This window comes from Balaenoptera musculus, chromosome 6 (assembly GCF_009873245.2).
Source record: "Balaenoptera musculus isolate JJ_BM4_2016_0621 chromosome 6, mBalMus1.pri.v3, whole genome shotgun sequence".
Taxonomy (NCBI): domain Eukaryota; kingdom Metazoa; phylum Chordata; class Mammalia; order Artiodactyla; family Balaenopteridae; genus Balaenoptera; species Balaenoptera musculus.
The window spans coordinates 99,161,177-99,173,311 of record NC_045790.1 but is presented as its reverse complement, the minus strand read 5'-3'; the positions used below and the strand labels follow the sequence as shown (position 1 = coordinate 99,173,311).

The window sequence follows — 12,135 nt, the reverse complement described above, 5'->3', positions numbered from 1 at the left end:
AAGGTTATGCAGAGTCATGCCTCTTTATTAAAAATGCATGCCTAAGGCAGCCCAGATTCAAGGTGAGAGAAATTAGCCTTCACCTTTGACAGGGGAATGGCAAAAGTCACATTGCAGAAGAGAATGTGGGATGGGAGATTTTGTTATGGCTATCTTTGGAAAATCCAGCCTCCCACAGGAAGCAATGGGATATTCCAGAAGATAAAGCTTTACTGTCATGAGATACTGAGTTAAGCTTAATCGGAGAGCTTCCCCTCCATAGGCAAGCAGTTCTTTGGGCCAAAATCTGGGGATAAATTGAGATTTGTCCTTTCTTGGATAGTGGAATGATCACCTCTGGGATGGCCATATTACACTAAAGGTCAAGTGAGGAATAGCTTAAGCTGGAGCAATATAGACAATCCATTTTTAAAAAATAAACATAACTTTTATTAAGTATGTTTTTTTACAGTAACCAAGCATTAGATATTCATTGGAGGAAAATTATAAAATGCAGATGAAGAACAATAAGAAAAATTTTAAAAATACTCCAAATTTTACTACCCAGGGAATAACCACTAGAGCATCTTCATATATTTCTTTCAATATCTTTTTGTGCGTGTGTGTGTATATAAGTATATATATATATATATATATGCATACGTTTACATACTTTATGTGTGTGTGTATTTTTAAAACAGAATAGGATCATTTTGCAATATGCTTTTTTAAGCTTGGTTCGTAACCCTAGATCATGAGTATCTCAGAATGACTTCTACTTTCCTCTTCTTTATTTTTAAAATTAAAATATATTTAATTTTATTACACATACTCAGTGGAATTCCCACCAAATATCAGCAAATATGTATAAATTTACCCAAGTGAAATCCCTCTTTGTATTCTTCTCTGTTTACTTTTCCATTCAACAATATATCATGGGGAGGTTTGCATGTCAGTAAATAGAGATTTATGTCACTGTATTTAATGATCTCATAAACGTCTGTATTAGAGATATGCCACCATTTTTTTAAGCAGTCCCCTATAAATGGGCCTCTAGGTCATATATGTTTTTCCTGAAATTATAAACAATCATGTTTAATTATATTTTACCATAAAGATATTTTTTAACCATAAAGATCAATTTTTAAAAATTCAACATGAATCCCAAGAACGCTACAGAATCTTCTTCTCTGGTGATCAGATAAACCTGGGTTTGAATCCAGGTCCTGCCACTTCCTGGCTTTGTGACTACGGACAAGGAGGGCCATCTCTCCCAGACTCTGTTTCCATGTTGGAGGAATAGGAATATGTGTAGTCACCTCTGGGTGAAGTGCCTGGCACTGTGCCTGGCCTATAGTGGTACCTGATGACAGGTAGCAGTTGTGGTCAGAGCATCTCCAAATGGTGGATGTGTGTGAACATCTGTGGTTTAGCCCTAGAGCTCAGAGCAATTGTGAGCTGTGTGGTTTAGGGTGTGGGAAGTTTAGCCACTTTTGTCCTCTTCCCTTGACTGGTACCATTTGTATTCCCTGGACAGTTGGGGGTCAGATGGGTTTTGCATTCCCAAGCTACATATTTCTGTATCTGGCACAGTTCTGAGCAATCTAAAAATGCAGTATCGCTGTCACCAGCTCGAGGAAGACACGGAGTCTGAATAATTTAACATGTCAACACCATCCATCATGATACCAAGAGCACGGGAGATGGAGTGTGGAGGAGTGGGTCAACTGAGGGCTGCAGAGCAGGTTTGTGGACAGGGCAGCCCAGTAAGAGAAAGTACATTTGCAGTGAGTTAATTCTCAGGCCCAGGATAGACTATACATCCTAACAATTGCTCCAGCCTTTTCCATAATATGGCTTTCAAGTTGTTCGGATGCCCTGATTTGCCCCAGAGCAAACCTGGGGCCAGGTCTCTCCTTGCCACAAAATATCTGTGTCATCTTGGGGGAGTCTCTATAAACTTCTGAATGTCTCAGTTTACTTATCAGCAAAATTGAGATAATTCCCATGTAGAGGGCTCAACATCATGCCTGGAATATTTTAACTGCTTCCTCACCAGGAAGGAAACTCCAGAAGGTCAGGAAGTTTTGTCTGTTTTATTCACTGCTTTATCCTCCCTCAGTGCCCAGAAACAGTGTTTTGATACAGAGTGGGCGCTTGGTCAATAATCGTTGAATGAATGAATAAAAAAATGAGTGTTGTGGTTATTTGAGGTGACTACTGGGTCCGGGACAGACTGACTGGTCACCCTCTGTGACCTCAAACACTGGGTCAGGATGCCTTGAGCCTGGACGCTTTCAACAGGGCTCTGTGATGTCTCCACTTTGCTCTCACAGTTCCCCATTCTAAGTTTTATCGTGAGTCTTGTGATGTTACAAAGCAAACAGAGGGTCTCTCTCTCTTTTTTTCAAACATTTTATTTATTGAGGTAAAGTTCACATAACATAAAATTAATGATTATCTATTTAAAAGTGTGTAATTCGTTGCCATTTAATACATTCACAAGTTGTGCAACCATCACCTCTGTTTAGTTCCAAGACATTTCCAGTACATCAAGAGGAAACCCCATACTCATTAGCAATCACTCCCTATTCTTCTCTTCCCTCTGCACAGCCCTGGCAATCACTATTTCTTATTTCAGATGTTTTCTATAAATAGAACCATATAACATATGACTTTTTATGTCTGGCTTCTTTCACTTAGCAAAATGTTTTGCTAAGATCCAAAGTGCTGTTTGCAAGGTCCATCCATGTTGTAACATGTGTCCAGCATTCATTTTTATGGCTGGATAATATTCCATTGTATGAATATACCCCATTTTGTTTATCTGTTCATCAGCTGATGGGCATGTGGGTTTCCGCTTTTGGCTATTGTAACTAGTACTGCTATGAATATTCATGTACCAGTATTTATTTGAATATCCTCTCCAATTCTTTTGGATATGTCTAGGGGCAGAATTCCTGGGTCATGTGTAATTTTATGTTTAACTTCTTGAGGAACCAACTGCCAAATTGTTTTCCACACTTTCTGCACCATTTTGCATTCCCACCAGCAACGTATGAGTGTTCCAATTTCTCTACATCCTTTCCAACACCTGTTATTTTCTCATTATTTTGATTGTGGCCAACCTAGTGCCTAAGAAGTGGTATCTATCTCATTGTGGCTTTGATTTGCATTGCCCTAATGACTAAGGGGGGTTTTGAATCAGACAAAATCCAGGTTCACACTGGGGGGCTCCGCAACTTATAATTTGTGTGATCTTAGATAAGCAGTATTGAGGTTCTGAAGGTTGGTTTGCCCCTCAGTAAAACTGGGATGATTCTTACCTCTCAGACCCCATGTGAAGCGTGGATGGGATATTGTGTATCAGGCATCCAGAGCGGTGCTTATCCCACTATGGTATGTGCTTTGCCCGTCTTCTTCATGCTCCATCCCAGACCACTCAGGACCGGAAGGAACAGAGGCCAGTGGAACAAGGGCAGAGGAGCTGCTGCTTCCTCTCCTTTCCTCTTGCCAGCCTCTGCCATTCTCACTTTCTCTCGGCCCCTAAATAGAAATACTTGAGCAGCCCCGTATAATTAATGGCTGCACTGTAGTTCACTGTATCACCAATTTCATATTAAAATGCTAGCAGAGAGGGCCCTTTTCCATTTGTCTGAATCATCTCCAGGTCAGTCTGTAATTGGCCTGTGGCCCCTGCAGATTCTGTGGACACTCAGAGGCTGTACGCCTTGGGAGGCTGTCACGTCCCTACAATGTCACAGAAGGCAGGGAGTCGCCACTCCCACTCAGTGACCATGTGAGCTGAAACTTACTGTCTTCTTTTTAGAGATGAATTCAGACAGTTTGGGGGCCTCGCCCAAGCCCACACACCTAATAAGTGGGACCGCAGTTAGAACGCATATCTGACTCCAGTACCCTAATTTCTTGTACAGAAGTTCATGACCTCTCACGACTCATGGATTAAACCAATCTAAAAACCTACTAGCCTTTAAGTGCCTGAGGGCAGAGACAATGGCTATTGTCTTTTAATGGAATCTGAACTACACCATTTTTTCATCCAAATCACATTAAAAAAATTCAACACCTTCGTGGGGCCCATGGCTTATTCATCTCTCCAGATTCTGGTCCTTAATTATCCTCAGGAAATGTGTCATATAAGTGCCTTCAGAACTGTGCTCTCTGATATGATAGGCAATTGAAATGTGGCTAGTCTGTGCTGAGATGTGCTGTGAGCATAAAATATACACTGGATTTTGAAAACTTGTGAAAAATATATTAAATATTTCAGTAATAATAATTTTATGTTAATTACAAGTTAAGATGATAATATTTTGAACATATTGGTTGAATCCAATGTATTCTGAAAATTAATTTTACCTGTTTATTTTTTACCTTTTTAATGTGGCTAGTAACATTTAACGTTGCATCTGTGGCTTGCATTATATTTTGGGGTTGATGTAGAGGCAGTCTCTCTGAGCCTCAGTTTCAACTCTGAACGTGGTACCTTGGTACTTACAGGAGGGACGTGAGGGCCAGAGTTGTGGGAATCGAGGGGGGACCTGGAGAATCCAGGGCCTTGGTCTTGCGGTATGGGAACACGTGGAATGCTGGAGGCATCACTACGATCTAGCTGAGTGTGATGAGAGTTCCTATCGATAGTACAATTGCTGAGGTTCCAGGGAGGAGCGGTGAAGAGTGGAAAATGTGCCCTGGTGCTGGGGACGAGTGACAGACCTGCTGATCCTCAGAGGTCAAGATCATCAAGCTTTTGCTACTGCTCTACCTCTGCTCTCTCTCTCTCTCTCTCACACACACACACATACACACACACGCGCACACACGCACACTTTCCCAGGTTTTCATAGCCATGAGGCAGGCTTTGCAGGCAGACCTGATTTCAATCCCAGCTCCCTCACTCAGCACCTCTTATCACCTCTCTCTGAGGCATGGCTTATTCATCTGTAAAACAAGGTTCACAATGCCTTCCTTACAAGGATGGCTGTTCCAGGGAGGAGCGGTGAAAAGTGGAAAATGTGCCCTGGTGCTGGGGGCAAGTGACGGACTTGCTAATCCTCAGAGGTCAAGATCATCAAGCTTTTGCTACCGCTCTACCTCTGCTCTCACGCACACACACACACGTGCACACGCACATGCACACACACACACATTTTGCCTGGTTATCGTAGCCATGAGGCAGGCTTTGCAGGCAGACCTGATTTCAATCCCAGCTCCCTCACTCTGCACCCCTCATCACCTCTCTCTGAGGCACAGCTTATTCATCTGTGAAACAAGGTTCATAATGCCTTCCTTACAAGGATGGCTGTGGACATTAAATGAAGTCTTTACTCATATTTTATTGTCCATCAGCCTCGGGACTAAGGGAATAGACGGCAGCCACCGTCTGGATTTGAACTGTGGGTTTATAGCTTACGAGCTGTGTGACCCCGGGCAGGTTACTGACTTTCCTTGTGCCTTCATTTCCTCATCCGTTAAAAGGGGAAGGAAAGTATTAACCTACTTCTTAGGGTTACTGTAAGGATTAAACGAGGCAATGCAAGTAAAGGGTTTAGAACCACGCCTGGCAGAGGGACAGTGCCATGGAAGGCTTAGCTTTTCTTATTATATTCGAATTGCCTGGTGACTTTTCCATCCCCCACTCCCCCTCACCCCCTGCCGCAGCTAGAATGTCCCAGTAAGGAAAGACTCCTGTCTGAATTCTGTCTTCCACATTCACCATAATAGGCCATTTGTTTGGGAAAGGAAGGAAGATGAGAAAGAGGAGGAAAGGAAGGAAGGAAAGGAGGGTTTAGCTGGAATGTTTAAAAGTACTGCAGTAGCAGTAAAGGGCATGGAGTAGACCCCTGACAGGCAGATCCCTCCCTTTTCCTCTGCTGCCCAAACACAGCAGGAAGTATGACAGATGCTTCCTTTACTTAAGGCAGCTATTTCATCACATGCCTTCATTTTCCCCTTGGCCAAAAATTATGTGTAGATGAACAAAAGTCCCTCCCTCCCTCCCTCCCTTCCTTCCTTCCTTTTTCTGTAACAGTAAAATATTTTAATGGAAATTTTAAAAGCCTACTGGTCTCTAAGACCTCTGCTCTTCCACTGCTTCCAGAATCTCCATGGGGCGTCTGCCAACTCCATTTCAAAGGAGAGCCTTTAAATGGGGAATTGCATCCAGTAGAATCTGGAGTCTCCTGCTGTCTCCAGGTCCAGCTTTTAGTTGCTGGGGATTGGGGAGATGAGCACTAAGGGACAGGGGCAGATAGTGGCTGAAGACACATTTGGGGACATTGAACAGGTATTGTTGTCCCTTGTCCTCTCCCATTCATTACAACATACTGTCTCCAGGAAGGAGGAGGACAAGTATTCATTGTTTCCATTTTACAGAGCATTAAACTGAGAAACAGTGTCATAACGGTTAAAAATTTGAGCTTGGCCGTCGGACACCCTTGGGTACCAAGTCTGACTTCACTCATTGTTCACAAATCACCTTCCTTTCTGAACATTGGTTGCTTCATCTGTAAAGCTGGCATCATGATACCTCCCTCCCATGAGGACTATGAGTTTGGAATGAGATGATGTGTGCAAAGCTCATAACACAGCACTTGACACCTTGATGCTTAAAGGACAGTCTTCTTTCCCCAAGGTTCCCTCTTGAGTTGTTTGCAGGGAAAGCAGTTTACATACCGGAGAGCCCAAATTTGGAGCCGGACAGTGTAGCCCTGAGTCATAACTCTCCTACTCATCAGTTGTGTGACTTTTGGCAAGTAACTTTGCTTATGTGTGTCTTTATATTATTGTCTTGTTTGTTAATTACACCTTCCTTACGAGTATATCACAATAAGGATTGTATGTAATAATGTGTAGACATCTAGATACATAGTAGATTGCTACATGTGTTGCTGGAATGAATGAATGTGTAATAACTGTTATAGAAAGCATGTCTAAGAGTGGGATTTTTGTGTACTGAACATCATTTCAAATGTCCCACCAGAGGAAAAGACAAAGTAAATCCTTTCACAAATTGAACAACATTTTCCTCTAACGTATATTTTTCTTTTCTTCAGGTGGAATTTTTGGAATAGGTAATAGGTTTGCACAGTGCCTGATCCAAAAGATACAAAACATTTACAGGGAAAAGTAGTCTTCCTCCAGCACCATCCTTCAGCCACTTACGTCTCCATCCAGGACAACCATGTTTACCAGATCCTTGAGTCTCCTCCCAGATGTAGTCTGTTGATGTAGGTGTCTGAAGCTCCATTCACTAAACAGTTTCCTAAACCAGACTCCCTCTTGTTTCCCACCCCAACATGCTCTGAGGCTCTCCCATCACCATTTCCTCTCTAGGGTAAAGAGTTCACCAGTCCTTTAAGCCCTCTCTTTCCACATCCTGGACTAAAAATAAATAAATAAATAGAGCACAGAGAAAATAAAAATTACCCATATTTCTCCCTGAAGAATTAACGGTTATTAGTAATTTGGTATATTTCTTTCTAGCCTTTATTCCTTTATTGGTTTTGTAATCGACCATTCCTAGCGTGTGAGTGCATCGCCTTTTTCCCCCTCCACATTCCTCTGAGTTTCTCTCTGAAGCATCCCTTGCACTCATCTCTTCCTCTCCATCCTCACCACCCCTGGCCTCACCTAGACCCCCATCTCCTCTTACCTGGTGATCCCTGAGACTCCTGGCTGTGCTCCCTCCCTGGCACCCATTCTGAGGTCTGTGAGCCACCGTCATGTCCTTCCTGGCATGCACAGCTGCTGAACTGATTCTCTTGCTTCAGAACCTTCCGTGACATCCAAAATTAAGCCCCCAGTCCTCAGTGTGGCACTCGGGGACTTCCCCTGGGTGGCTCCAGCAGATCCTTCCCAGTCAGCACTCTGCTCTGGTGCCTCCTCCTGCCCACACCGCCCCCCACTCCCCAGGGATGCTCCAGCTCTTACCTCTCCTCCCAACTCCATTTTCTCCCACTGAAGCCCCCCATCCATCCTTCCAGCCCTGACCTAAAATCTCCCTTCCTCCATAAAGCCTTCCCGGGTCCTCCGTGTTGGGATGGATTGCTCTCTCCCATATTCCCAGTGTCTCACTGTGTGGGGAACATGGCCATGGGTTAGATTAAAGGCTCCTTAGGATCCCGTTTGTCCCCTTGACTAGCTTATGATCCCCTGGCTGGCAAGGACCGGGTGGTATCTATCTTTGCTTGTCCTGTGTCTGGCTCTGGGCCTGGCATAGAGGAAGCACTTGACTGAAATGTGTGTGTGAAATTAAGTCACCTGGAATGTTTTCTCAGAGACAGGTTCATCATTCTAAGCAACCATGTACCTATCAATTATCTGGTACCCACCCCGGACCAGGTATTTAAGTATCATATCTCCTTTAATCTTCAAAGCAACCCCACAAGGTTAACAGCTTTTCCCCTATTTTAGAAAGAAAGAACCCAGGACTCAGAAAGGTGAGGCATCTCCTCAAGGTCACACAGCCCCAAGGCTGCCAAGCCATGGTTAGAACCCAGGTCCGAGTCATGGCAGAGCCTGAACACCTTCTATAAATCATGCCGACTCCTGGGTCACTTGGGATTTACAGAAAGGAGTCCGGGGATGGGGTTGCTGATCTTCGGGATGGATGAGGGATTTAACAAGCTTCTGGAGGCCTGTGATGACTGATGGATTGTGATTATTGCACAGGGGGAATCAGCTTTGGGAGAACCAAGGGGACGTCGGGTTCAGAGGCAGACGATGAAACGCAGTTGACGTTCTACACGGAGCAGTACCGAAGCCGTCGCCGCAGCAAAGGTAACAGAGTCCTTGAGAAGGTTCCAGAACCAGGGTTTGGAGGAAAATCTGGGAAGCAGCTTTTGTGCTTCACGACAAACCCTAAATCTTCTTCAGCCTGGTCCCTATCTAGTTAACACTGAACTTGGCGTCTGATACCCTGAATACTCAGTCTCTATTTGCTTTCTGTCTTACCCCATTCCTCAAAGGATTTAAGTTTATGCAGTTTTTTAAAAATCCATCACAATAGAGAATCGGATTGAAAGGAAAATCAGAGTAAGGAAAATAATTCAAATTCAGCTTAGATGTATGCATGGTAATCCGTGCCATGCTGTGTTGTGTAGTTCTTAGAAGGAGCTGACAGCTTAACTCAGAGATTCTTAGCAACCAAAGTGCAAAAGGAAACATACAGCAGTAAAATGCACAGGGTCTACGGGATAAAACTAGCGTTTGCTCAGGAAATTCTATTTACCTGACACAGAGACCAGACAGAGAGTTCTCCAGTTGGTTCCAATAAACAGGACTCTGGGAGGGCTTCCTGGAAGTCGAAGAGAGACAAGGACCTGGGCCCAAACTTGGCTCTGTCACTGTTCATCCACAGAACAGAAGCAGTAATCCTAACATTCCCATGTTTAAGATGGGGTAGCAATACCTCCCTCTCAGGGTAATGGTGGGGGTTGGTGGAAATGTGAGCATCTCCTGTTTTTTTTTTGTTTATTAGTTTTTTAAATTAATTAATTTATTTTTTAAAAATTTGTATTGGGGTATAATTGATTTAGTGTTGTGTTAGTTTCACATATACAGCAAAGTGAATCTGTTATACAAATACATATATCCACTCTTGTTTAGATTTTTTCCCATATAGACCATTACAGAGTATTGAGTAGAGTTCCCTGTGCTATACAATAGATAACTAATAAGGACCTACCGTAGAGCATCTCCCGTTTAACTACAACTCCCGGCAACAAGTTTTCCCTTTCTCCACGGCCACCATCCTAATGCCTGTCCCCTGCATCCTTTGCTTAAAAACTGTTACAATCACCTTCTCAATGTTCTCACTTACTGTTTCCAACCCATTTTCAACCCTGCAGCCAGAGTGATCATTTTAATAATGTAAATAGGGATCATGTTGCTTCTTCTCTGCTTAGAAGCTTTAATCCATCCTTTTGCATTTGGGAGAGAATGTGAACTTCTTGCCACACCTACAGTCCCCTGAGTGGTCTGGCCCCACACATCTCTCCAGGGCTCCGTCTGCTCTGCTCCCCAGCTCTCTTCTCCAGCACTTCCCCATCTGTCCCACCAGAAACTTCACAAACATTCTCTCCCAGAGCACTTCCCCCGACCTCTCCGACTCACTCCTACTCACTCTGACATCTCCATTTAAATGGCGTGTCTTAGTTGAGCCGTTCTACATCTGATTTCCTTGTTTCATTCTACACCAGCTCCTGTGCTGTTCCCTCTGCAGACTTCACCCCTGGAATTTTACATTTACCGATACGTTCTCTGGGCAATGTTTGTACCCTCCACTGAACTGGAAGTTCACGAGAATAGGTACATCCATTGTCACTTGTATCCAGCTTTCCATCCCTGCACCAAACACAGGGATGGGTCCATATTTTTGGTTCAACTATAGGTTCATATATTTGAACAAATGAAGGATTAACGAATGAATGAAATAAATTCCTAGCCCAGTGTCTGGATTATTACGAGCGCTCAGGGTGAATGGTGGTTTTCCATCTGGCCCCTCTTGTTTTCTCTCACTCCATTCCCAGTTACTGGAAAAAAAAAAAAAGGTCTCCTCTCCTTTCCTCTTCTCTTTTCCGCTCCTGGTAAGTAGAACTAAGGCCTCAGGCCTACCCATTCTTCCACGTCAAGCCACCAGGGAAGGATGTGCCTGGTAGTTGGAGGAAGGCCTGAGTACTGATGTTGAAAGCCAGTTCTGCCTGGGTTCTTCGAGCATGGTTGGAGCAAGTGCAACTTGAAGGGATGTAACAAGTCTGGGAGGTTCTCTGGCAGAGGAGGGTGCACCCAAGGCTGATGGTAGAGAGAGGAGATGGAGTGGGAGGAGAAAAGAGACACCTCACAGGTTTCTCCTCTCTAGGTCTCTCTCTTTAGCCTGTCCCATGAGAGAAATACAAGTGGCATTGGATTCAGCCAGTCCTGGCTGTGAATTCTGACTTCACCTCATCTGCTTTGTGTGGCCATGGATGGGCTTTTCACCTCTGGGTACTTCTCTCTGTATAAAATCGAGCTATTGATAACTACCTCACAGAGCTAGCAAGTCTAGAGATGGAAGGTTATGGGACTCACCCAAAGGTGCTCAAAAATTTTTGTTCTTTCCTCCTGAAACTCCCCTTCCCTTGAAAACAGTCTGCACCCCAAAGTAAATCAGCTAAAATCTCAATTTTGGCAATAGGGTCTACTGGAAAAGAGATTTATGATACAGTCTGGAAATCAACCCTTTCTTCCCTGAGCCTCAGGTTCTTTGTCAGGGAAATGGGACTGTTATTCAAAGGTGTCTGCTATGGCCAGGTAGCACCCCATCCCAAAGCAAAGAACTGTAGTCATCAATATGGTGAGTGGGTGGAGAGGAAGAAAGACAAAGGGACTGAGAAACAGACTGAGAGACATGTGCGTCTGGTGGGATTTCCCTAATCAGAAATCAGCAACCTTTCTCTGTAAATGGTTAATTAGTAAACATTTTCAGCTTTGCAGACCTAACAGGCACGATTGGAACTACTCAACTCTGCCACCTTACCTTGAAAGCTGACACAGACAGCACATAAAAGAATGAACATAATGTGTCCTCATCAGACTTTATTTCCAAAAGCAGATGCTGGTCCAGATCTCACCGGTGGCTCACAGTTTGCTGACCCCTACCCTAAACCATCCGTATCATACAGGTCACCTCTAGGACCGATCCAGGAAGCAAGAGTGAAATCTCACAATGCTTTGTGAAATGAATCTGATCTCAGGGCACACATGGTCTTGCTGCTGAAAGGAGTTTTTTGTGAAGCAAAGAGTTTTATGTTTGGTCAAGTGAATACCCATCTACTCCATCATTTGTTTGGGCTGTGCCAGTTCTGATGGTATTTGACAGAACTAACTGTTGAGGTAGCTGGATATGGTAGGTTCCCACTTGGCAGAATTCCACCTTTATTAACTAGAGATGACACCGCACACAACAGAAGACTCTGGACTCATAGTCCGGAGATGTGGAGTGAAGTCTGTAGTCCCACCACCAACACACTCAGAGACCCTTGGCTAGCGTGTGCCCTCTTGGGGGCCTCAGTTTTCCTATCTGTGAAACAAGGATATTTACATGTCATGTCATCAAGTCTGAAGCTCATTTTAATCTAACCTACATTTAGGGAA

The 12,135-nt window shown here is 43.9% G+C and overlaps 1 protein-coding gene across 2 annotated transcripts in view; it reads left to right on the top strand.

Moving 5' to 3' along the window:
• The window catches only part of ASTN2 (astrotactin 2), a 902,613-nt gene that overhangs the window by 314,151 nt on the left and 576,327 nt on the right, over positions 1-12,135 (top strand). For both annotated transcript variants that reach the window (XM_036855709.1, XM_036855708.1), the window contains exon 5: positions 8,674-8,781. In XM_036855709.1, coding sequence (XP_036711604.1) covers positions 8,674-8,781 — 108 coding nt within the window. The remainder of the gene's footprint in view (positions 1-8,673; positions 8,782-12,135) is intronic.